The sequence below is a fragment of the Myxozyma melibiosi genome, assembly GCF_037950935.1.
Source record: "Myxozyma melibiosi strain Phaff 52-87 chromosome Unknown BZA70scaffold_7, whole genome shotgun sequence".
NCBI lineage: Eukaryota > Fungi > Ascomycota > Lipomycetes > Lipomycetales > Lipomycetaceae > Myxozyma > Myxozyma melibiosi.
The window spans coordinates 617156-642156 of NW_027042921.1; the positions used below are offsets into that span (position 1 = coordinate 617156).

At 53.6% G+C, this 25001-nt stretch overlaps 9 protein-coding genes across 9 annotated transcripts; 5 read left to right on the top strand and 4 right to left on the bottom strand.

The window, feature by feature from the left end:
• The first annotated feature begins 1113 nt into the window (after positions 1–1113).
• Positions 1114–3067, top strand: BZA70DRAFT_280145 (uncharacterized protein). The gene is made up of 2 exons (XM_064912898.1): positions 1114–1551; positions 1615–3067. The coding sequence occupies exons 1-2, from the start codon at positions 1276–1278 to the stop codon at positions 2758–2760; spliced, it is 1422 nt and encodes a 473-aa protein (XP_064767880.1). The 5' UTR covers positions 1114–1275; the 3' UTR covers positions 2761–3067.
• On the top strand, positions 3068–6541 carry BZA70DRAFT_280149 (uncharacterized protein). Its single transcript, XM_064912899.1, has 4 exons — positions 3068–3235; positions 3338–3418; positions 3476–3584; positions 3666–6541. Exons 1-4 carry the CDS (start codon positions 3176–3178, stop codon positions 6185–6187), a joined length of 2772 nt encoding a protein of 923 aa, XP_064767881.1. The 5' UTR covers positions 3068–3175; the 3' UTR covers positions 6188–6541.
• Positions 6542–11743, bottom strand: BZA70DRAFT_280152 (glucanotransferase domain of glycogen debranching enzyme-domain-containing protein). Its single transcript, XM_064912900.1, has 5 exons — positions 11536–11743; positions 11139–11409; positions 9032–11055; positions 7130–8978; positions 6542–7058 (listed from the first exon to the last, which is right to left on the bottom strand). Exons 2-5 carry the CDS (start codon positions 11354–11356, stop codon positions 6698–6700), a joined length of 4452 nt encoding a protein of 1483 aa, XP_064767882.1. The 5' UTR covers positions 11357–11409; positions 11536–11743; the 3' UTR covers positions 6542–6697.
• Positions 11744–11913: 170 nt separating this feature from the next.
• Positions 11914–17473, top strand: BZA70DRAFT_248940 (uncharacterized protein). Its single transcript, XM_064910672.1, has 4 exons — positions 11914–12224; positions 12289–12810; positions 12871–15601; positions 15659–17473. The coding sequence occupies exons 1-4, from the start codon at positions 12043–12045 to the stop codon at positions 17309–17311; spliced, it is 5088 nt and encodes a 1695-aa protein (XP_064767883.1). The 5' UTR covers positions 11914–12042; the 3' UTR covers positions 17312–17473.
• Positions 17474–17577: 104 nt separating this feature from the next.
• BZA70DRAFT_290165 (uncharacterized protein) lies at positions 17578–17982 on the bottom strand (the record flags this gene model as incomplete). Its single annotated transcript, XM_064914188.1, has 2 exons — positions 17578–17885; positions 17955–17982. The coding sequence occupies 2 exons, from the start codon at positions 17980–17982 to the stop codon at positions 17578–17580; spliced, it is 336 nt and encodes a 111-aa protein (XP_064767884.1).
• A 279-nt stretch (positions 17983–18261) lies between these two features.
• On the top strand, positions 18262–19777 carry BZA70DRAFT_186317 (ribosomal protein L17). The gene is made up of 3 exons (XM_064909989.1): positions 18262–18580; positions 18689–19196; positions 19248–19777. Exons 1-3 carry the CDS (start codon positions 18543–18545, stop codon positions 19575–19577), a joined length of 876 nt encoding a protein of 291 aa, XP_064767885.1. The 5' UTR covers positions 18262–18542; the 3' UTR covers positions 19578–19777.
• BZA70DRAFT_280157 (UDP-glucose/GDP-mannose dehydrogenase family, NAD binding domain-containing protein) lies at positions 19625–21615 on the bottom strand. The gene is made up of 2 exons (XM_064912901.1): positions 21488–21615; positions 19625–21250 (listed from the first exon to the last, which is right to left on the bottom strand). Exons 1-2 carry the CDS (start codon positions 21561–21563, stop codon positions 19875–19877), a joined length of 1452 nt encoding a protein of 483 aa, XP_064767886.1. The 5' UTR covers positions 21564–21615; the 3' UTR covers positions 19625–19874.
• Positions 21616–22392: 777 nt separating this feature from the next.
• Positions 22393–23922, top strand: BZA70DRAFT_280160 (uncharacterized protein). Its single transcript, XM_064912902.1, has 4 exons — positions 22393–22617; positions 22709–22781; positions 22840–23418; positions 23473–23922. Exons 1-4 carry the CDS (start codon positions 22405–22407, stop codon positions 23604–23606), a joined length of 999 nt encoding a protein of 332 aa, XP_064767887.1. The 5' UTR covers positions 22393–22404; the 3' UTR covers positions 23607–23922.
• On the bottom strand, positions 23923–24922 carry BZA70DRAFT_280167 (actin-related protein-like protein 2/3 complex subunit 4). The gene is made up of 5 exons (XM_064912903.1): positions 24847–24922; positions 24556–24674; positions 24295–24502; positions 24138–24218; positions 23923–24073 (listed from the first exon to the last, which is right to left on the bottom strand). Exons 1-5 carry the CDS (start codon positions 24847–24849, stop codon positions 23978–23980), a joined length of 507 nt encoding a protein of 168 aa, XP_064767888.1. The 5' UTR covers positions 24850–24922; the 3' UTR covers positions 23923–23977.
• Between the last annotated feature and the right edge of the window lie 79 nt (positions 24923–25001).

Consider the following 25001-nt stretch of genomic DNA (forward strand, 5'->3'; position numbering starts at 1 on the left):
AAGCTAGTCAAGGTCAGGTCAGGTCAGGTCAGGTATTGGAAGTGTGTGTATATCTGCGGATTTAAGAGCGGTGAAGTCTGTGAAAGAGATGGGGAATCTCCTCCGGCATCTGTCTTGAAGATATTAAAAAAAAAACATCTTATGAGACTAGCACTCTGGTCAATTAGTGCTGGTATAGGTTTGATAAGAGTCGATCACGCGTAGTAAGTCTGTCTAATTTCGCAGAGTTGCCCAGACACATACTCGCAGCCTCGACGCGCCCGAAAGAGAAAAGCTGCCGCCGGTGATCTGCAGGTACCTAAATAACTGCAGACAGCCAAGCTCACAATGAAACTGAAAAGATAGATGACAGGAGAAGCAGGAGGAAAAGACGCGGAGATTAGAGTAGAGCGCAGGTCACAGACCGGCGGCGAGGAGGGCAGGGAGGGCACGGCGCGGCGGGTCGGTTGCGGATATATGGCGCAGGTGAGCTCGGTTTGGATGGTATAGTGAGATGGAAGTGCAGCTGTGATTGTAACTGTAAATGACAGTCCGTGATACGAGGAGGAGGAGGAGGAGGAGGGATGGTGGTTTAGAGGTAGAGAGTAGATATTAATGCTACTCATCTATGTACAGTAAACAGCAGAAGACAAATAAAAGAGATATCAGTATAGAAAACAGAGATGTAGAGTGAGAAGACTAGGGAAGAACGAGAAATGGAGATCAAAGATGCAGATCATGAGAAGTATGGCGAGAACTGCAACCGAAGTGCCGACTCTTAGAGGGCGATATGAACGATCGCCGTTTAAGCAAACGCCGTGTGAGTGGAAGAGAGTTATGCAGAGTTGATATGAAGTGTGCTGATCAGGCAATGGATGGTGTTGATGAATGCTGAGGGAGTGGGTATAGTTGTAGGCGGAAGAGAGGAGATCGTGGAGGATCAGCAGCGTAGACAGCAGACACAGACAAGAAGAGGCAGAGAGTGATGAACAATGAAGTGAATAACAAAAAAGCGACAAAACAATAACAATAAAACAGTAAAAGAATAGAATAGACAAATATGATAATGTACGATACTGTAATGCCAGCTCATCGCGGCGTTGCTCATTAAGGAAAGCTGCGGCGTTAATAGGGGCACCCAGGCCGGTCTTCTATTTACTCTCTGCGACTTGTCTTCTTTCCCTCTTCTTCTCTTCTTCTGCTGTTGATTTATCTTCTATTGTCTTGTGTTTTGCTGTTTGTCTACATATTCGCTGGATTATATCTGTATCAGACATACACACCCACCCTCTCCCGATGACGACACATACCCTCCCCCTCCAGCCCCAGATCGCCCTCCAACACCACCAGCAGCAGCAGCAACAAAAACAACCCTCCCAGCGGCTGCGCACATTCCCACCCGGCCCGATCCCGGCTGCTCCGCCAGCGATAGTGCGGAAGGACGAGCACGGCGTCGACTGGATCTCGTTCCAGTACTCGAAAGACAGAGTCCGCACGGAGTACTGCATCCGCTGCGACGTCGGCTCCGTCAACCTCAGCGAACTGTCTAAGCAGTTTCGCAAAACCAACTGTGTAGGCATCATGATTCTTCTATACTTCAGTCGTTAATAGCTCGCATTGCTGACAGAGTGGAAGATCTACCCGCGCGCGGACGTGCCGGAACCGCACTATCGCGGAAATCGCCACAAATACGAGAATGAGTGCAACAGGATAGGAATCGCACTCGCGTACCTGAACCCGTCGCTGAGGGGTAAGCGCGGGCTTATCCAGCGTGCGGTAGACTCCTGGCGCAACTCGAATTCAGATCCGAAGCTGCGGTCGCGCAGAGTGCGCAGGCTGTCGAGACAGAAGAAGAAGCCGGATGAAGGGCAACAGCAGCAGCAGCAACAAGAGAATGGAAGGCAAGCAGTGGGAGGAGTTGGGGAATTGAAAGCTAGCAGCAACGGGGGATTGCCGTTCACGCAGGCTGGAGCGACGGGCACGATCGACTGGAGACAGCCACTGGGCTTCGGCGACGATGGAAATACTACTAATTCGAGCGAGTCGCCGTCGCCGGTGATTATCCAGCCAGCGCTGTTTTCTCGGACAGATGTACTGAATCCGCTCAACTTTCCGTGCTCGGTGAATGCGAACCCGGTAGCAGACGAGGACACGAGAGTGACTGAGCCGTCATTGGCTTCGGAGGAGACGGGAAGTGGGAGCAGTAGTTTGCTGATAGGGAAAAGCAAGCCGTTGAAGTATATAACGGTTGAGACGGACCCTAGTGTGAATCCGGATAGCAAAGTGCGAGTGAGGGTTGCGATTGAGAATATTAGTCTTGAGAAGATTCCGGACAAGTATCGGTTTGATCATGCGGTTTTTGTGTCGTCTGTTGTGTCTTCGCTTTCGCCTCATTTTCAGCAGCAGCAGCGGCAGCAGCAGCAACAGAAGGATGGAACGATGCAGCAGCATGAACAACAGCAGCAGCACGAACAACACGAACAGCAACAGCAACAGCAGCAACAACAGCAGCAACAACATCAACAACATCGACAACACCAACAACAACACAGACTAGAGCGCGCAAGGATTGAAAAAGAAATCAACGAGCTGGGGATCAAGATGGCATGGCTGCAGCCGCGGCTGTTTGAAGGACGGATGCAGTTCCTGCAGCGGTCACTGGACGTGTATCGGAGTAAGTTAGTGGCCGTCGGAGGAGCGTCGAGCGAGCTGGCGTTACGACGGGGGAAGCAGCGATGGCTGCAGAGCAAGCTGAGCACGAAGATGGATCCGCGGATGTGATATATACGACATGATATGATACGATATGAGAAGATACAATGGATTGGATAAAGAGCAATGTGGACGCAGAAAAGGGTTTTGTTTACTTTTTAGGTAAAATGAAAGAAAAGAGCGAGAACCGTAGAACGGGACCCAGATCTGCTCGAGATGCGGTGACGTAGTGCGTGTGTTGTTGTGGGTACAACTACACCTGCTTAATATAATAGTGATAGCACGTGTTTCAGTCCCCACAACACCGCACTGCAGATCAGAGAGTTATCGACAGATACGCTAAGAAGATGCCGCACGCCTCGAGCCACCTGCGCCCGGCGCCGTCACTTTTTGTTTACTTCCCCGACTCTTCTCTTCTTCCTTCCTTCTATTACTCCTCCTCCTCCTCCTCTTCACCTCTCCTACTCCTCATCGTCAACTCGCCATGAGCAACCGCACCTCCCGCCCTCCCCGCCAACCCTACGGCGGGAACATCGGGCTCTCTGTACGTCTCCTCATCTCATCCTCATCTCTATCTCTCTTCACTCTCTCTACTTCTATCTCTCTCTCTACTCTCTCTCTCTACCCTCTCTAACTATCTCTCCAGACCTCCTCCTCCATGTCCTCCATGTCCTCCTACTCCGCCCGTCCAAAACGCCAGCCCTACGGCGGCAACATCGGCCTCTCTGTACGTCTGCTCTTCTCCACCCCAGCCACCCACCCACCCCCATTCTCACACCTCTAGACCTCCTCCTCCATGCACTTCTCCCCCTCCGCCTCAACGAACGCTGCCCTCGCCGCGGCCTCCGTCGCAACCATTTCCCGCTCTCAATCCATGAGCTTGTCCTCCGCAGGTACGTCTCTCCCATAATCATCATTCCTCTCTCCATCTTCCGATGAATGTTAGACCTCGTATCTCATGTGCTGATCTCTAGCCGCCGCTGCAGCTCTCAAGCACGACCAGATCAATGCAGCCCAAGCAGGCCGATCTGTCCTTGTACCTTCCAAACGCGCCCAAAAATCCGCCGCCCTCGGTCGCCGTCCCAGTCTGTCCGAGCGCAACCTCCGCGCCCCGTCCTCCTCTGGCAGCCGCATGTCTCTCAGAATGAGCTCCGCTCCCTCTGTCTCCGGCCGCTCAAACTCCATCCGCTCAACTCTCTCCCTCCCGAGAGCCTTCAAGCGCTCGGGCTATGCCTCCAGCATCGCCTCCTACGAGTCTACCGATCTCAACTCGATCTCCGAAGATCGCATGCTTGACTCCGTCGCCGCCTCCCCAAAGATGATGCCTCCTCCTGTGATTGACGAGGAACCCCGTGAAACCGCTCGGTCACTCACCGCATCAAAACTTGGAGTAAAACAGTCGCGCTCTTCTAGCAGAATGTCGCAGTCTTCCACCTTGTCTGTCGTCGACACCGAAGACGGCTCTCTCTCTCGCACTGGCACCCCGTCCGCAAAGAGAAACCATCGCGTCAGCTTCACAGACGCGAGTGTTATCGACGACATCCCAGCTCCTGCTCCTCCAAAGTTTGTGAACGGTGTTGACGAACCCACAGCTGCGGAGACCCTTCCTACCGCTACTGATATGGAAAACACTGTCTCCGTCGCATCGACAATGGACGAGATGAAGACTCCACCAGAGACAATGTCCCCCGAGCCCTCGCTCAATGGAACTTCTACGCTCGGTGACGAATACGCTGCGACCACGCTCCCAACAGAGTCCTCAACCACCGAGCGCGTGATTGATGACGATGTCAATGCGCCTGCGGCCTTGACCGAGGACATTGGTGACTATGATCCTAACATAATAGCCGATCTTCTCGCCGCCCGTGCCATTGAAGATGATGAAACTGAGCTTGATCGTCAGTATCTCTCCGAGCATGAGTCTGAATTTGAGGACGCCGCGCCTGTTCAGCAAGAGGCAAAGTCGGTCCCGCGGAAAGCGGTCGGATCAGCTCCGAGCGAACAGCAAACCAGGGTAATCACTCCCCCCGCGGAAGTCGACGCTCGCGAGCGATCCCAGAACCAGCAGCTCCTCCACCCGACCCCCAGAAACGCAAAGCCCGTGAACGGAATTTTGAAGGGGAGCCCCGAACGCGTCTCTTCAGTTTCACGAAACTCGAGGTACTCGCGAGCTCCGCGACCTGCGACTACTTACGGCACCACCGCTCCGACTATGCAGACCTCTGTCTCCAGTGCTGCGATCGCGGCCGCGGCATCTGCATCGCACCAGCCCTCTGCTGAGGAGATTGCCGACCTCGAAAACCTGCGAGAGAGATCAGGTTCTGCGTCATCGTTCAGACGCGAGGACGGCGTTTCGAGAGCGGCGTCCAAGAGCCGTGGCTCGATGATGAAGACGTCGATGCGTGATGTGCAAGTGCCCAGCATGCGGAACGGAAAAGACGCCCGCGGATTCGGCCGGTCTGTCAAGTCACAGAAGCAGCTGTACAGAGAACAACTTGAAGAGGCAAAGAGCGATCCGCGTGTGATGGAGCAGCTTCATCCCACTACTGCGGACGATATCACCGCGACCGCGTACGTAGGCTTGCAGCGCGTCAACTCCTCGTCGAGCTACAAGAAAGAAACGACGTCGACTTACCGAAAGGAGCAGCCGAGACACGAGCCTGTTGCCGAGATTGCTGCGTCTGAAACCAAGGGCCGTGACGAGAAGGGCCGCAGTTTTGGCTTGAAGAGATTTACTCTGACGCCAAGGAAGTCGAGAGTTGTAAGCAACCCGGAGACCTCCTCTGCCGCTCCTCTTCCACCTCCTCCTACGCTCGCGGCTCCGGTTATGAACGGATACACGAACGGAGACGTCACGTCTACCACTGCTGCCGCCGAGCCGTCGTCGACTGGCACGACTGCTACTCCGCCAGCGACGATCGCATCCCGCGGCTTCAGCCAATTGCCTAGTAGTCATCCGTTCAGTCTTGATTCCGACGACGTCTTCACAGCAACCCCGACGGTTTCCAACACCGCGGCAAATGACTCCAGCGTCGGTGTCGCATACTCTTCGTTCGACACCTCGCCCGCCAAATCAGACCGTGATCGCGAGTCCGCTCTCGCGAAGCTCACTGGCTCTGCGTCTGCGTCCTCTGCAACTCAGTACCAGCAACCCCAGCAACCACAAACCAGCTCAGAGTACATCCAGCAGCCCGTCACGCCGGTTAAGCAGAAAAAGCTTAGCCAGTACCAGCAATTCAGACTTGAGCGCGCGCAAAAGAAAGAACAGAAGAACGGCAAGCGCGCGACCACGGTCGCGGGCGTGCCGCCTCCGCTTCCACACAGCAACGCGCAAACCGCAGCGGCAGCCGCCGCCATGAGCGGCCGCGCGAGCTCCGTGCAGCCGACGACGGCGCCGGCTGCTTCCTACGACGACAGCGTGCCGGCGCAGTATAACGAGAAGACCAAGAGCAAGAAATTCGGCGGTCTGCGGAAGCTGTTTAAGTTGGACGATTAGGCGCGCGCGTGCGTGCGAGACAAAATATGAATCGAAGAAGCGAAGCGATGATATTGATTTATGTATATTTTGGGAACCGATTGATGTGTTAGATCTGGATGTTGATTTGAGTCGTGAAGGTCTCTGTTAGTTAGTTAGTTCTACTTGTTGACTTCTTTACTTTTCGGGATATTGTATTACTTGTATCTTCTATTCTGTGCTTTTGTATTTGGACTACGAGCAAAGTCATTTAGCGACATCTCGTTTTTTGCTTATCCAGTGTGTTATCGTGTGCGTGGGTGCGTGTGTGCTCTTGTGTATTATGCTAATCTTTTCACTTTCTCTTTCTTTCTCCACCGTGTATTAATTTCCCGTTGAATGTGTTGATATTTTCTGTATATTGATTGAAGCTATTTTACCTTTCTCTACCCGGCGCCCTTCCCTCGCGCGGACTGTATCGTATAACCTTGTCTAACTATGCGTCTAATCCAATTCTCCACCCAAACTCTCCACACAAAAACTTCACAACACTCAGACAGAATGCATCTCCAACCTGAACTTCAACTGCACATCCTTAAACACATCAATCAGCGTCGCCGCGCTCCACGCCTGCGTCGGCGACGAGTCATTACACACCTCGCCGTCTCTATTTGTGAGCTCGGCGAGTCCCGCCCACGGCGAGCTCTCGATCCACTTCAGGTGCGCCTGCAGCCGGAGATGGATCTGTTGCAGCGTCTCGAGGCGCTCGACGTCCGTGGTCTTGCGGATGAGATCAAAGTGCAGAAACGCGCGCAGGAAGTAGCCCGTGCACCAGACCCATTCGGGGCCTTGGTGGTAGTTGCGGCCTTTTGAGGTTTTGAAGTCGGTCGAGTCTTCTGAGTTGTTGTAGTATCTAAACGGTCAATCAAATAAGAATTAGCTCTCTCCTCTGAAAGAAAAGATAGGGAAACAGGGAAATCATACGGTCTATAGTTCAAATCAGAAGGATCCAAAGTCCTCATCCCGACCGGTCCTCTCAGCACCGAATCCGCAATCGCAATCGCGCCGATCGCTTTCTCGGCATCAAACAGCTCGGGCGCGACAGTCATTGCGATTGCGAAATTCGGACGCAGCTCGTAGTCCTCGTACTCCTTGCCGGACCGGAACAGGTCCTTGTAGATCCCGCGCCGGTTCACGCACGCTTTGTTGATCACGAACTTGTCGTCGTCGGAGGGCTCGAGCGGGACGTAGTAGCACCGCTCAAAGTTGGATTGCACGAGTTCTTCCCATTTTTTGAACGTCACGACTTTGCTTCCGCCGGCGGTAGTCACAGAATCATACGGGTAACTGCCTTCCTTGCGAAGCTCGTTCACCCACCGCAGCGCACTCTTCAGCATACCCGAGATCTCGATCGCCGCGCCGTCGCGCGGAGTTCCAGGCCAGCCTTTATTCCCGGCCCGGTCAGACTCGCCCATCTTATCCATCCACGTGCCGCAGTTCCACTGGTTACCGCCAAACACAAGGCCGGTCTCCCAATCGACCTCGACGTCGATATTGAACCCTTCGTCCTTCATCTGCATGTCCAGCTGTGGCCCGGCGTTGTGTTCCCGGAAATGCAGGCCCTCGGCGTGCCGTTGCAGGATTTCCTGGATGATATCCAATAGCGAGGTCGAGTAGCTAAACGCCCGCGGATCGTCCCATTCGACAAAGGTATCGTCGAGCGGGAACCGGCGCTTCACTTGCTCGCTCAGGATCTGCTTCCCGTTGGGCACGAGCTTGACGTAGTCCTGAATGTTTTGCAAAAAGAACCACACCGAGTCGCGAGAGTTGTAGCGCGGATTCCGGCCCGCGTCAAGCAGGTTTGGAATCATCCCGTGCTTCAGCGTCGACGCAAACGCAAGGATATGCTCCTTTGCTTCCTCGTGACGGTTAGGGATGATCAGCAGTCCTCTCAGCGAGATGAAAACGTCACGACCCCAGCACCGCATGTAGTCCTTGCTGAAATGCGGCAAGCCAGCCGCCATCGCCGGCACGATCTTCGACGGCACAAGCGACGTGCTGTTCACTTTCCCCACCATCTGCACCGAGCACAGCAGCAGCGACTGCAAAAAGAAATGCGAGTTTTCAAACTCGGACCCGAGCAAGATCGAGACCGCCTGATCGCGACAGGCCTCGTACACGGCCTGCAGCACCATCGCAAAGTAGCGCGGGAGCAAGAACGGCGGAACCTTGCGGATCGCGTCGAAGCGCGACTCGAGCCACGCAATCAGCGAATTCAGGTGCGGGAACTCGTCCACGTGCGACTTGAGCCGGTACACGATATAGTCGAGCGCCCATTGGCCTTGTCGCAGATGATCACAGATCGGATGCGCGAGGTCGTTGTTCAGAATGATCTGCGTGAACGGCGACATGAAGCCCTGGAGACCCGCATACACCAGCGGGCCAAAATTCGGGACAACATACACTCCGTCTTTACCCATAGATAAGTCGCGCTCTTCGCCATCGCATCGGTACAGCACCACGTTCAAATCAATCAGATCCAAGTCCTTCACCGCCTCTGCCGCCCCTGATACCACAAAGTCGTCGACACTTTCTTCCGCGCTTGGGATCCATGTGCGGATGAGAGCGATCGACCCCGGCGGGAAATGATCCGGTAAGGTGATCTCGGACTGGTTCAAGACCGAGTTAAACACCACAGATGGCTCCTTGAGATCAACGACCTTGACCGGAACACCGTTCAGCACCGTGTCTGAGTGTTTGTATTCACCTTTCTTTTCCAGAGACGTCGCGATTATCGAGCGAGCAAAAGTCCCCTGCAGAATAATCGTTCCCACTGTACAAAAGTTAGTCGCTTGTGATTGATACTGTATAAATGGTGATACATACGTCTTTGGTTGGAACAGTTGTCGGTGAACTTTGTGTGCGCGATTAAGAACCAGCCTTTACCCTCTCGGGGACTAACTCTGTGAACAGTCACGAAATTTCCCTCATGATGTACGTGCATCTCCTCCGCTCCGATCCTACCAGTGTTTTCATGTACATCGTTCAAGACTTTTTTAATCTCGCCGATTCCGTTGCCGAAAGTGTACATGCGTTTCTCGTTGACAATGTCGAGTAAATGAGGATAGCACTCGTCATATCCCACGACCGAGCCAGTCGCGCAGGCACACATGGCGACTAATGCCGCGTTGGGCAAAGTGTCCTCGACCGTACGCTTCTGCGTCGGCGTCTCGTTGTCGTGCGTGCAGTCCATAAACAGAGCGTGCACATGCGATGATTGAACGAATTTGTCATTGCATAGTTTGGTGGCCATGATGCTACCGATCGGCTTACCGCCATGGCGGTGCACGAGGCGCGAGAGCTCAGAAATAGACCACGCCTGCATCGCTTCGCGAATTAAGCTGTTGATACCCAGTCGCTCGACAAAGAGTTTATCCATGTCCTCGGATCCGGTGAACAGCTCTGCGACGACATAGAGATCAGGACGGACTTTGCGCGCACAGTCAAGGAGATATTCTCCAACATGCAGCGGTGTCGAATGACAGTTGTCGATCCGAAGAGCATAGAAATGCGATGCGCAGATCTCGGTATACTTGCGCATATGTTCCCACAAGAACGGCGAGTCCTCTGGCGACCTTCCATACCGAAGCTTCACGCAATCGCCCCAGGCAATGACCTCGCGGCGCAGATACGCCTTTGAGTTTGAGCTCGCAAAGTCAACCATCGGATTCCCGTTCCAGATCCAGCCGTTGTTTGCGAGCCCGATAGTTTCACCGTCGACGACCACGCGGGTAAAGTACGCGTCCGCAAGAGGCGACTTTGCGTTGATCTCGCCGGCTTTTGGACCGTGCGCGTCAAGACGGATATACTTGATGCGATTGAATAATTGCTCGAGGATCTCACCGGCATCATTATCGTACTCGCGATAAAACTCAAGGTTGATTTCATCAATGATCCGAATCGTCTCGGATTTGACCGTCTCGAGATCAGCATCCTCATGGAGTACCGTTTTCAGTATGCCAGCAAGCGCAACTGGCTCGAGGTACTTGCGGAACCGCTTGCCAAGTTTGTTGAAGTTTCGCGCAGTTCGGTCTCTCACAAAGGCACTCAATTCCACAAGAGACAGGTTTTCAGGAACATCGGTAGCTTTCGTATCCTTACTCTTAAAAGCCTCGACAACTTTCTTCGTGGTCGTCTCCACATCGACTACGTAGAATTCCCACAATCTGAGAGCGCCGAGGACATGGACCTTGATGCCGTCCATAATCCTCAGCAGATCGTTCTCGCCTTGAAGATTTGTCGGTAAACCGAGCGATCTAAGCGAGCGCGAGAACGAAAGCAGGGCGTCGTCAAGCTCATACGCGGCCTGCAGATGAGGCGCGGTCTTGATACTGTAGCCAGCCTCGGGATGTTCACGCAGCCAAGCCGAGTTGCTCGCGGTATGATTCCATACAACGTCAGTCATAGAGAGGAGATGGTGCTTGTCCTTCATACTAGATACCAGCTTATCGATATCCTCGATGCCGTTCTTAAAAATCTCGGGATCAAACTCGAGCTGATCGTATATCGAATACGGCGAGTTACTATCGCCCCTGTGCTGCAATGGCGTGAAGTGGATCATGTTGTACCCTTTGCCCTTGATAATTGCAAGTTTCTCATCCCAGGTCTCAAACGGACCCATCCATTTCGAAATCACAGACTGGATATTGAGTGCATCGAGCGGGAGTCGCGCGCCGTTGAGTGAGAACCTCGGCGCGACAGTGAAATGGTAGCGGGCGGATACCGATTTCGAGAGTGACAGGGGAGCAAGGAATGCGTTCATAGGAAGATATGTGAGGTAAAAGGCGTAAGCTCCAGGAGTGGAGATCTCGATATCGATATGACACGCGGCGTGGAAGCCAGGGCAGATCCTATACATCAGATCAGCACAAGTCCAGAAAGAATGCCTACTCGAAACAGGCCTAAAAAAAATTGCAGGAAGAGAAAAACTCACTCGTGGGGATAGAACTTCTCGCGATCAAAGGCGACGTCGCTCGAGGGCGGCACGTTACACCACAGCACACCATCGCGAGAAATCGAGGAGATCGACGAGACCTGGAAGCGCAAGATGTAGGGATCGTAGGGCGACGGAAGAGAGATAAAAGTGCCCGAGCCCGCGGGAATCGGGGCCCCGACGTCAGAGAGAGGAAGGATGTAGATGTCGCGAGGCATATTTGCTGGTGATCGACGATATCGATATGTAGATTGTAAGGTGACTGGGTGAACTTGTAGAGTCGAGAGCATCAGCATATATAGTACTATAGACAAAGCACATAAAACAGTCTTGACAAATCCGAGAGACTGCAGATCAAAACATCAGATTATCAGTTCTGAGGGATATCAGCACATACCGAGGGACTATGCAGGATTTAAACGGCCTGTTGCATGAACAAGTGACCTGCCGGGAAAGATGGGCTCGATGAGAGTTGTCTGAGAAGATTACAGCAAATCAAAACAATATCCAGGCCTTTTTAGACAATTTGCACGCCAAATATCGCCGCAGAATACCTCGAAACAAAGCAAACGGAGGAAGAGGAGGCCGTCCGAGCCGGGGGAAGGTGGAACCCGGCCATCTCCAAATCCAGCGATCTTTGGCTCTGAATGAGCCGCGCCTGATGTGACTCAGATCACATATATGCGGCTCGTGATATTGTGATCCGGAATCTGCTTACCCGGCTAAAGTTGTTCGTCGATTTTTTTTTTTCGCTCCCAACCAAAAATTTGGCACACCCAACTTCAGCTAAATTTCTTTCTCGACCCACGCCTGATCCTTTCTTCTGCTCTGGAAGAGACCTTTTGGACGCGGCCAGAGAGAGAAATCAAGAGGCTTACACCGTGAGTTAAAAAGGAGGTTCAGAATGAATATCTCAAAGCCCATCGGGTCTGAAATCACAGACGTCGAGTTTGGATACTTCACTGCTCAGGATATCCGAAATCTTTCAGTCAAGCAGATTACGCATCCCCAGGTTTTCGACAGCCTGGGACATCCTATTTCTGGTGGTCTACACGATCTCGCGCTTGGAGCGTTTGACAAGCAGCCGTATGTATCATATTTTGCGGAGGTGGTAGCTCGCAACATGCACTAAATATTCGTTGATGATTAGATGCGCAACATGCCGTTTGGACTCTCGCTTCTGCCCGGGACATTTGGGACACATCAGCCTTCCGATTGAAGTTTACAATCCTTTGTTTTTCAGTCAGATGTATATTCTTCTCCGAAGCACCTGTCTTTACTGCTACAGCTTCCGCCTAAAGAAAGTCGAGACTCATCGACATGAGTGCAAACTCAGACTGCTCCAGTACAGTCTGATCAGCGAGTGCGAGACTCTCGACAACATGCACATCTCCGGTGGAATCGAGGAGGAGATCGAAGAGGAGGAAGCCCTCGAAGACAATCGACTCAGCTCGGCCTCGGGCGGTTCGGCCAAAAAGTCGAAATCAAAGTCCGGCTCAGACAAAGAGCTCATGAAGGCTCGCGAGAAGTTTGTGGAGGAATGCATCGCTCGAGTTAAGGAAGAAGGTGGCCATGTTCATCAGAGTGCTGCTGTGCTCTCCGAGCGCCGCCGGCTGATCCACGAGCTGCTCAAGCTGTTGCTCGCGCGTCCCAAGTGCGACAACTGCGGAATGTACGTTTCTGACCTACCTGTTTTCTACTATTTTTCACATCACTAACACTGCTCAACTAGGTTCTCTCCCACATTCAGAAAAGAAGGCATGTCAAAGGTCTTTGAAATCAGCTTGAAGGAGAAGCAGGCGCAGAACAACAAGCTCAAGGGCGGCTACCGACAGGATGCTTTCTACGACCAAGGCCAGCGCCGAAGAGAAGGAAAGACCCCCGAGGCCGACAGCGAGAGTATGATGGAAGACGACGAGACCGATGACTCGCGTCAGGCCAGCGCCTCGAAAGCGTCCTCGCAGCAGCGATACGTCTTGTCGACCGAGGTTCATAACCATCTTCGACGACTGTTCCGCAAAGAAAAGGGAATCATGAAGACCATCTTCCAGTCCCGAACCGGCGGATCGGACACGGCGAGTGCAGACATGTTTTTCATCGAGTACCTCGTCGTTCCGCCGACCAAGTTCCGTCCTCCGGGCAAGGTCGGCGGCGAGACGCACGAAGCAGTGCAGAACGAACTGCTCGGAAAGATTTTGCAGTCGACGCTGCGCATCCGTGATCTCAACCAGCGCCTGGAGGAGATGAAGAACGAGAAGGCGTCTACGAAGGGCGTTGAGTTCCGCCAGCTCTTGCGACAGCTGTCAAACATGTTTGTCACCGTCCAGGACGACGTTAATGCGTTTATCGATAGCACCAAGAGCACGCAGGGCGGCGGCAGAGTTCCTCCTCCCGGTATCAAGCAGTTGCTCGAGAAGAAAGAAGGTCTGTTCCGCATGCACATGATGGGAAAGCGTGTCAACTATGCTGCTCGATCAGTCATCTCTCCCGATCCCAACATCGAGACCAACGAGATTGGAATTCCTCCCGTGTTTGCCGTCAAGCTCACGTACCCGGAGCCGGTAACTGCTTACAACTTCCAAGAGATGCGCAAGTGCGTTATCAACGGTCCCACTGTGTGGCCTGGTGCGACGCATATCGAGAAAGAAGACGGCACGCTCGTGGCGCTGCATACCATGACGCTCGAGCAACGAACCGCTCTCGCCAACCAGCTCTTGACGCCTTCCTTTGGCTCCGCGGCCACCAACAAGAAAGTCTACCGTCACATCCGCAACCAGGACGTTGTGATTATGAACCGTCAGCCTACGCTGCACAAGGCGTCAATGATGGGTCACAAAGTCAAGGTTCTGCCGGGCGAGAAGACGTTGCGGCTGCACTACGCAAACACGAACGCGTACAACGCCGATTTCGACGGAGACGAGATGAACATGCATTTCCCGCAGAACGAGAATGCGCGAGCAGAGGCCTTGATGCTCGCAAACACAGACTCGCAGTACCTCGTCCCGACGTCCGGAAAGCCGCTTCGTGGTCTGGTGCAGGATCATATCGTTACTGGTGTGTGGATGACCAACAAGGACACCATGTTCACTCGCGAGCAGTACCATCAGCTTGTGTATGGAACCCTTCGTCCGGAAGATGGTCATACTACGACCAACCGGATCTTGACCGTGCCTCCTGCGATCATCAAGCCGGTGCCGATGTGGACCGGAAAGCAGATCATCACGACGATGCTGCTCAACATCAAACCTCTGAACGCGCCCGGTCTCAACCTGATCTCGAAGGATAAGATCGACGACCGCTACTGGGGCCCGGGATCGGTCGAGGGAACGGTGCTGTTCATGAACGGCCAGATGCTGGCGGGTATTCTCGACAAGTCGCAGTTCGGTGCGTCCGAGTTTGGTTTTGTGCATTCCGTGCACGAGATCTACGGGCCTTCGGTGGCAGGAAAGTTGCTCAGTGTTCTTGGCCGGCTGTTTACAAAGTACGTGCAGTTCCGCGGCTTCACTTGCGGAATGGACGACTTGCGTCTGACCGCCGACGGAAACAAATGGCGAGTCGATATCCTTGCTGCGGCGAAGGAAGTCGGCGCCAAGGCCGCGACCGAGGTTGTCAATCTTCCTGAGGACACGCGACCGAACGATCCTGAGCTGCGGCGACGACTGGAGGACGTTCTGCGGGATGCGAATAAGAGCGCGGTGATGGATGCGGTTGCGCAGAAGCACGTCAATGCCGTGACCTCGGAGGTTGTCGCGAAATGTATCCCCGACGGAACGCTAAAGTCGTTCCCCAAGAACTCGTTCATGTCGATGGTCTTGTCTGGAGCCAAGGGCTCGAACGTGAACTTGTCGCAGATCATGTGCATGCTCGGACAGCAGGCTCTCGAAGGCCGTCGTGTGCCTGTGATGATCAGCGGTAAGACGTTGCCGTCGTTCAAGGCATTCGATACTACCGCAAAGTCTGGCGGTTACATCGCCAGCCGCTTCTTCACCGGAATCAAGCCGCAGGAGTTTTACTTCCATTGCATGGCCGGCCGCGAGGGCTTGATTGATACGGCTGTGAAGACCAGTCGATCAGGATACCTGCAGCGATGCCTGATCAAGCAGCTAGAGGGCGTCAAGACCGAGTACGACAACACCGTCCGCGACAGCGACGGCTCGCTCGTGCAGTTCCTCTACGGCGGCGACGCCGTCGAAGTCAACCAGGAGAGCCACCTGATGAACTTTGAGTTTTGCGCGCAAAACTTCCACTCGCTGCTGCAAAAGTACTCGTCCGCGGAGCTCGCGGGCGTGATTGACGAGAGCTCGGCCAAGTCGTACGCCAAGAAGGTGCGCAAGCTGAACGAGAAGGAGGCGGCGCTGCCGCATTATCTGCGGTCGGCAAAGTATGAGCCGACGATTTCAAAGTTCTCGCCTAGTACGCACATGGGCAGTGTGTCTGATATCTTCCAGAAGAAGCTTGATGAGGTATGTTGTCCTTTATTTTTTCTTCTTCATTAATCCATCTACTAACTTGACTTGTAGTTCACTGCTGCACGCAAAGACACCATCTTCGCCAAACACAACGGCAGCGGCTTGAGCGAGAAATCATTCAAGGCGCTGATGACGCTCAAGTACATGCGCTCGCTCGTGCACCCCGGCGAAGCCGTCGGCATTCTTGCGTCGCAGTCGATCGGCGAGCCGTCGACGCAGATGACGCTCAACACGTTCCATTTCGCGGGCCATGGTGCGGCGAACGTGACGCTGGGAATCCCGCGTATGCGCGAGATCATCATGACGGCGAGTAGTAACATCAAGACGCCGCAGATGCGGTTGCCGGTGCTGGACGACGTGAGCGACGAGCAGGCGGATGACTTTAGCAAGACGATCGCGAGGGTTGTGATCTCTGAGTTGATTGACGACGTGACTGTCACGGAGCGGACCGGGATCCTGCCCGACAGCGACATCACGGCGCGGTCGTACACGGTGCGGGTGAAGTTCTACCCGCGGGCGGAGTACGAGAGCGAGTACGATGTGTCGCAGGCGATGCTGGAGCACACTGTGACGACGAAGTTTTTGCACCGGTTGACGACGACGGTGACGAAGGAGCTCAAGCGGCAGAAGAAGGTGATGAGCTCTGATGTTGCGGGCGAGATCGGCAAGGCGAGGAAGAGCAAGGCGGCAACGGACGAGGCTGAGGCGGATACCCGTCGGAAGGCGAATGACGACGAGTCAGACGACGACGATGACGACGACGATGACGACGAGAACGACGACGGAGACGCGACGAACGAGAGACTAAAGTCGCGGACGAAGGAAGTGTCTGCGTACGAAGAGCCGGATGATGGCGAGAAGGAAGTTCTCAAGTCTGTCAAGCTCGACGGGGATGACGACGACGAAGGCGACGAGATGGAGGTCGACAGCAAGAGTAGCCCGACCAAGAAGCGCGCGAGCGCGGCGGCAGAGGACTCCGAGTCGGAGGACGAGGACGAGACTGCTGCGAGCAGACGGATCAACCCGGTGTCGAAGCGCGCGAAGGAGCGCCAGCAGGAAGTGATTGGCATGTACGGCAACGTGTTCCGGTTCGACTTTGACGACGAGGCGGGAGAGTGGTGCGAGTTTGAGCTGCAGTACCCGTCCGACACCGCGAAGCTGTTGATGATCAACATCATCGAATCTGTGTGCCGGTCGGTGGTTGTGCGCGAGATCCCAAAGATCGGGCGCTGCATGCGTGTCGCGCCGGCCAAGGGCTCGACGAAGCGGTTCCTGGTGACCGAGGGCGTGAACTTCCCTGCGATGTGGGAGCAAGACGACTTCATCAACGTCGACGGGATCCGATCGAACAACATCGCCGAAGTGCTGCGTGTCTACGGCGTCGAAGCCGCGCGCAACACGATCGCGAACGAAGTCGCGGGCGTGTTCGAGCCGTACGGGATTAAAGTGAACGCGCGCCATCTCGAGCTGATTGCCGACATGATGACGCGCGACGGCGGGTACTTGCCGTTCAACCGACACGGCGTGGAGGCTAGCGCGTCGCCGTTCTTGAAGATGAGCTTTGAGACTACGTTTAACTTTTTGAAACAGGCGGTGTTGAACGGAGACGTGGACGATGTGGATAGTCCGAGTGCGCGGTTGGTCGTCGGGCGGCTGTCGTCGGTTGGTACGGGTGTGTTTGATGTGTTGACGAAGCTGTGGTGAGCTGTACTCTTGACAGTGTTAGAAGCGTGTATGTTGCGGAGTATGTTTAATTTGTTTTTGTCTGTGTTTTGTAATAGTGTGTGCATTTTAGATCCGATAATGAAACTAAAAGTTCTTCATCTTTGCTGAGAGAGTAGATGAGAGAGTAGTTGATAATGCGAGACTGTATTTGACTTCTTTATACTATACACAAACATAAAAATGCGAGAACCCGGCCAACAAGCAACAACAAGACAAAACAATAAAAACTAGAAGTAAAGATCGCCCTACGACGAAAAACTCGCCGCCGCCTTATCCAAAAACCTCCTCAGCCCACCTCCGATCTTCGCCGACCAATCCGTCCCCAAGACAAACTTCGCGCCCTTGACGATCTCCTCGTCCCAGAGATCTTTCATGGTCTCGCCTAACTCGCGCGAGGCGACGACGTCGACGGGCTTGACGACGGTGTACCGCTTCGGCTCGACGGTGGCGTCGAGGGTCGAGCGGGTGAGCGCCATCGCGGCGCGGGCGGCGTCGGCGCGGGCGCGGAGTTCGACGGCGGTGGTGTAGGTGATTATGGAGGCGAAGGTTACGCCTGGTGATGTAGTTCTGTTAGTCGGTCGTCGAGAGCGAGGAGAGCGGATGGATAGGGAAGTGTGCTTACCGGTGAGAAATCCAGAGATCCGACTCATGATGCTGATATTTCTCTGCTTGTTATTAAACAATCAAGTGAATGAATGTCCTATCGAGAAGGTGGTTGATGATTTGTCTTGTAGTTTCGACTTGCTCAGATATCGAGTTGAATTTTCGAGGGCTCGGAAGAGTCGCTGCGGCGTTTGGCGGTCTGGTTGCTGCTTGAGAGTATTTCCAGTGTGTTTCTTGATATCTGACTGCTTTTTACTGTATTCTAATGCACAATTTCAGTCGTAAATTCTACTTTTATCCTCTTTTTCTAAATCATTTCAAATATTCCATAAAAAAAACACTCACTTCTCTCCACCTCTCTCATCGCTGAGTACGTCTACCAGTCCCAAAACTACTCTGCCCGGCGCACTTCTCGTCACTCTCATCACGTGATGAACTTCCAGCCAGAGGTGCAGTACGGAAAAAATTAGTTTTGCGTCGGGACAGACAGTCGGCAGAAGGAAGAGCAGAAAGAACATCGTGCGATAATAGTATTGTTGTTGTTGTTTCTGAGAAGGGTTTAAGAATTGTACTATTGTTTGGAAGAAGATAGAGAAATTGCGTTAGAATGCCGTCGCAAGGTCAGGCACATCGTACGCTGGGACGGTGAGTGTTTGTCTTTGTGCTGCTGCTGCTGCTGCTGCTCCTTCGCGATAAATCGATGAAGGAGTCCAATGCACCGGAAGAAGAAGGATACTAACAATTACTCACCAGTCCCTCCGGACATCGTCGCGCTCTTCTCCGAAACCTCGTAACCTCCCTCATCGAGCACGAGTCCATCACGACGACCTACGCGCGCGCAAAGGAAGCCCAACCTCTTCTCGAGAAAATGATCACGGCGGCAAAGATCAACACGAACGCCACGCGCGCACGCATGTACAGCTTCGTGTTTAGCCCCAAACTCTCGATCGACAGACTCGTGAACGAGTTCGCGCCGCGGTACGCGGACAGAACGGGCGGGTACACGCGGCTGCTGCATCTCGAGCCGAGAGCGAAGGATTCGGCGCCGATGGCGGTGCTCGAGATGGTGGGCGGACCGAAGGATCTTCGGCTGTATATGACTGCGAAAGCGATTGCGCGGGCGGAGACGAAAGGGGTGCCGTTTGAGGATAAGCCTACGAAGTTGAATTACCAGAAGATTACGGAGAACATGCCGAATGGCGCGCAGGTGCTGCGGGAAAAAGTCGAGCTGATGAAGAAAATCTACTTTTCCAACACGCCTGCGACCGAGGCGCTGAACGAGCTCGCGCTCGAGAAACGCCGCGAGATCGAGGCGAAGAAGGCAGAGCTGGAGGAGAAGAGACGGGCGTCGCTTAAGGGCCAGATGGTCGGCAAGCAGCGTGCGTTCGAGCGCAGTCTCAAGCAGGCGGATCCCAAGTTCCGCGCAGAGCGGGCGCAGGAGCGGAAGCGTGCAGAGCTGCGTAAGGCTCGTCGCGAAGAGGCGGAGAGGAATAGGGAGATCAACCTGAAGAAGAAGGCGGAGTTGGAGGAATATGTCAAGTTGGCTCCGCAAAGACGGGCAGAGAGGAGAAGGAAGTGGCTCGAGTATGTGCTTAGGGAAGAGGGACACGAGGCCTGGTTGGAAAAGAGCAAGTGGACTTGAGAGATGGTGTATATTTGTATATAGTTTAAATTTATATATTCTAAAGCAAAAACAGTAGGTACGATGTCGCTGTAATCTAGATATTCTATCTTTGCACCACATCAAAACTAAATAAATGTTCAGAAAATAAAAAAAATAGGAAATATTAGAAAACTAAAAACATAAAAGATAAAATTTCTAGCATATACTTTACATTAAACACAATAAATAAAGAAAAAGACAAGTACTGTGCCGATGCCCATAACAATAAAAAAACTTGTAGTAAAACTACAGAAGATAAACTAATAAACTAGACCCTTACTCGAAGGTCTCCTCGAGTCTGCTCCGGCCGATGGTCTCGACCTTGAAACCAATGGTCTCGAGCTTCTTCTGGTTGAGGATCAGTCTTCCGTCAAAGATGAAGGCGGGCTTGTTCATCGACGCGTAGATCTTCTCGTAGTCGAGCTCGGTGTCCTTGAACTCGTCCCACTCGGTGCAGATGACGACGGCGTCGGCACCGGCAGCGGCCTCGTAGGCGGAGCTGGTGATCGAGACCTGCTTCTTGAGAGCGGTGACGTCGTCAACGATACCGGGCTCGGCGAGATCGAACCAGATCTGGGACTCCTCGACCTTGGGGTCGTAGATGGCAACCTTGGCCTGCTCGGCACGGAGGTACTTGATGATGGTGATGGCGGACGACTCGCGAGTGTCACCGGTGTCCTTCTTGAACGCGAATCCGAGGACGGCGATGCGCTTGCCGGTCAAGGTGTTGAAGAGCGACGAGATGATGTGCTCGGTGAAACGGCGCTTCTGCGACTCGTTCATGGCAACGACCTGGCGCCAGTACTCGGCAACGTCGGGAAGGTGGAGCGACTCGGAGAGGTAGACGAGGTTGAGGATATCCTTCTGGAAGCAAGAGCCTCCGAAACCGACGGAGGCCTTGAGGAACTTGGGTCCGATACGCGAGTCGAGACCGACGGCGTAGGAGACCTCGTCGACGTCGGCGCCGGTGGCCTCGCAGATGGCCGAGAGGGCGTTGATGGAGGAGATACGCTGGGCAAGGAGAGCGTTGGCAGCGAGCTTGGAGAGCTCGGAGGACCAGACGTTCATGGTGATGACCTGCTTGCGGGGGACCCAGTTGGAGTAGACGTCAACGAGGGAGGCGGCGGCCGAGCGACCGGAGGTGGTCTGGAGGGAGCCGATGAGGACACGGTCGGGGGCGTTCAAGTCCTTGATGGCGGTACCCTCGGCCAAGAACTCGGGGTTGGAGAGGATGTCAAACTTGAGGCCGGGCTTGCCGTTGGACTCGAGGATCTTGCGCATGGAGGCAGCGGTGCGGCAAGGGACGGTGGACTTCTCGACGACGATCTTGTCGGAGGTGGCGACCTTGGCGATGTGGCGGGTGGCCGACTCGACGTAGCCGAGGTCGGCGGCGAAGCCCTTGCCGACACCGTTCTTCTTGGTAGGGGTGTTGACGGAGACGAAGATGAGGTCAGCCTCGATGATGGCGGTGTCGACGTCGGTGGAGAAGAAGAGGTTTCTGCCACGGGCGGACTTGACGACCTCATCGAGACCGGGCTCGTAGATGGGGAGGTTGTCAGAGTTCCAGGCGTCGATGCGGGCCTGGTTCAGGTCGACGATGGTGACGGTGATGTGGGGGCACTTCTGGGCGATGATGGCGCAGGTAGGGCCGCCTGGAGAAGAAAGTTAGGGTTGGGTTCGTGACATTTTTTCGGGGACGCGTCTCTGAGCCTGCGCCACTCATAGAAATATGAGAGCAGGCAGACGTAGAGAAAGAGTAGTAGAGATGGCAATGACGGTGACAATGGCGATGAAAATATCAATGGCAATGACGGTGGAGTCAAAAGAGATAAACAAAGCCAGGTTACGTACAGACGTACATCTCTACTAACTAGCAACAGGAGACATACCGACATAGCCAGCGCCGATGCAGCAGATCTTCTTGATTTCCTTGTGGGGAAGGGAGGAGATGTCGGTGGAAGACATTGCGAGGATAGAAGTAGAAGAGATGGAGAAGGAGAAGTAGAGAGAGTGGATGAGACGGGAGAGAAGAGGAAAAGAAGAAGCGGCGACGGGGCCCGTTTTTATCCTCACGTCGCGACGACGCAGCGCGCGACGCAGCACGCAGCACCCGGGATAAGCGTGAAGGTGTTGGTGGAGTTGTGCTGCTGCCGCACGTGTTATGTCATTGCTGAGTAATGACGAGATTGAGATCTGCCTTTATCTTGTTCTCTGTTCTGTTGTTCTATGTAGTTGAGGTTGCTCTTTTCATCTATTTGCTTCTTATACACAATCATCCTCCTCTTGTCCCCTTCTTCTACTAACAACAACAGCACATCTCTCCTCAATTGATCGTCCTTCCGCATCTCTCGCCGTCCAGCCACTGGCTCCTTCCGAATGCGGACTGGCCGCACCCATGTGCGCCGCGCAGAACCCTGAAGGACGCGTCTGGTCCGTTCCTGGTGATGTGGCCCCGAAGCCACCGGTGTTGATAAGAAGAGGTTGTGTAGAAGTGTTGAGTGTATATACTACTCTTATATACTATCTTATATATACTACTTCTATATACACTACTCTACTATTCTCTGTATCGTAGCATCCAGTGGCGGTGGCACCGATTAAAATCACGATTAAACACAAACTCCGAATCCGCCTGAGCTCCAAACTTGGTCCAAACTTGGTCTCAACGGCTCTGCGCTGCTCGGCTCTGAGAACGGCGGTTGCGCCTTTCACGATTATGTCATTGTTTACTAAGCACCCGCTTTCGGACAGATCTGCACATCCGCGCAAACGTCGGTGCCACCGATTTCTATTTTGGGAACCGAAAATGTTTGTTTTCCATTCCTCGCGATGCCCACTTCGACCTCTCGAACCACTCTCTTTTGTTGTCTTCACCACTTCTTCTTCTTCACAGTTGTATCCACGCTCGCTACTCTCTATCTTAACCACTTCTATATCTACTTCTACAATGCGTTTCTCCGTCATCTCCTCCTCCATCGCCGTCCTCGCCGTCGCTGGCCTCTCTGCCGCTACTCCTCCCGTACGTCCCGACCCGCATTGACTCTACCATCCCCATCCCCCATGATAGATACTTCTTCCTTCCCTCCTCCGTCTCCCTACTAACCCTCCAGGCTTGTCTTCTTGCTTGCGTCGCTAGCGTCACCAAGGACTCCGACTGCTCTTCCGTCGCCTCCGTCTCCTGCCGTATGCCATCCCCCTTTCCACCTCTGTTTGTTTGTTTTCTCTATCTAACTCTCCGCAGTCTGCTCCAGCGAGTCCAGCGCCATGAAGTCCTGCCTCAACAGCATCTGCCCTAACGGAGACGCTGACACAGCCATCTCTTCTTTTGAGTCGACCTGCAGCAGCTTCGGTGCCTCTGCCAGCTCCTCGGCCTCTTCTACCAAGGCCTCCTCTACTAAGGCTTCTTCTACTAAGACTTCCACTGTTTCCTCTACTTCCACTTCCTCCACTTCTTCCTCGACCAAGGTTTCCACCACCTCTTCTTCTTCTACTTCTTCTTCTTCCTCTACCTCTTCCTCCTCCTCTGTCTCCTCCTCCTCTACTTCCTCTACTTCCTCTTCCACCTCCACCTCCACCTCCACCTCCACCTCCTCCTCCTCCTCCTCCTCGACCTCCACCTCGGTCGTCTCCTCCACTTCGACCTCCTCGACCCCCGTCGTCTCGTCGACCTCGACCTCCTCGACCCCCGTCGTCTTGTCGACTTCGTCCTCCTCGACTACCCCCGTCCTCATCTCGTCGACCTCGTCCTCGTCCGCCGAGTCGTCGACCTTCTCGACCTCGACCTCCTCCGCCGTCGGTGGCTACTACCCCACTTACAACAGTAAGTCTCTCCTCTTCTCTTCTACTCTTCCACAACCGCATCTAACTCTTCCAGCTACCAACTCGACCAATGCCTCGGCCACCACCACCGGCCCTGCCATCGTCACTCAGTCGAGCACTGGTTCCAAGTTCGTTGCCTCGGTCTCGGCTGGTCTCCTTGCCGTCGTCATGGCCGTCTTCATGGCTTAAATCTTCTAATTGACAATCAGCATCATACAGTCAATAGAGTGTGCTGAATGATACAAAACCTACTTATCTCGTCTTTCTCTAAGCGACTTATTCTTACAAACTATTCTTCAATTTTGTTTATGTTTATAAAAAGTATGACAATTAATGTGATGGCGAGGATAGCTCACATCTTTTAATGTGTACTCGGCCATTTATGGGATATTTTTTGTCATTTATGTATAGCAAATGTTTGAATACCACGACTTATTCTATATACTAGCTCCAGTACTATAGCTCCAGTAACTGCTCGACTTCGTAACTATGCAGATAACTACATCTGGAATGATTTATGATAAACACAACCACTATATTTCATCTATACAACAAACAAATCAGACGTTTGTAAGAAACGCCTCGGCTACGAATCGAGCTCTGGCATTGAGGAAGAGCTTCATTTCCGAGATTTCCTTGTCTACTTCTTCCATGAACTGTAGGTGTGTTAGAGAGATGAGAGAGGTAGAGGAAGGGTATAGAGAGGAAGAGGAGAGATACCTGGATGATAAAGTCGACTAGCTTGTGCTTGAGCATTTGTTCGGTGTGGAAGTTTGTGATCAGGAACGAGATATCATAGCCCTTCATAGACGTCATTAGTATCAACCACCCACAGCTTAAAAACATCACAACACATCTTAAAAACATCACAACACACCTTAACCGGCTTTCTCCGTAAAATCATAAAAGCCTCAGCACGGCCGGTCAAGAAGCGGGTGAACTTGTGGACCAGCAAATGCTCGATCTCGTCCGCCTGCTTGATCTTGATACTCACGCGGACCGAGTTGATGCTGGGCTCTATCAGCACCTTCTCGTGCTCGTTGCGGGAGATATGTAGAGGGTTGAGGATGACTTCTGGCGTTGAGCTTGGATGAGTGTTAGTGTCTGTTGAGAGAGCGGGGGGATGGGGAGGTGGTACTTTGCTTCGACCTCGGGTCTGTTGTGACGTTCGACGACCTGCGACGGGAAGTTCTGAAGCGAGATCGCCGCCGTCAGAGAGCTGCGGACGCAGTCCAGATAAGGTCGCAGTGATTGAGACTGTAAGAACAAGTTAGCAATAAGATCAATCAGATACAACCTGCTCCTTCACCCCCGCTGAACTGCAAGAGCGCCCGGGCAGCCAGCCAGCCAACCAGCCATGCACCATCCTCATCCCGCCAAACCAGCGGCAATTGTGCATCAATCCCATAGCAGATCTACGCTCACTCACCATCCTGTGCTTCTCGTGTCCAAAGATGTGCGTGTGCTCGTGCGGTGTTGCTCGTCTCTTGTATCCGGCCCGGCCCGTTCGTCGTCGTCGTCGTCCTCCTCCTCGAGGCTGGGAGGGGGACCCCGGCCGCTGAGTGTCACCCGCGCGGGTTTCTA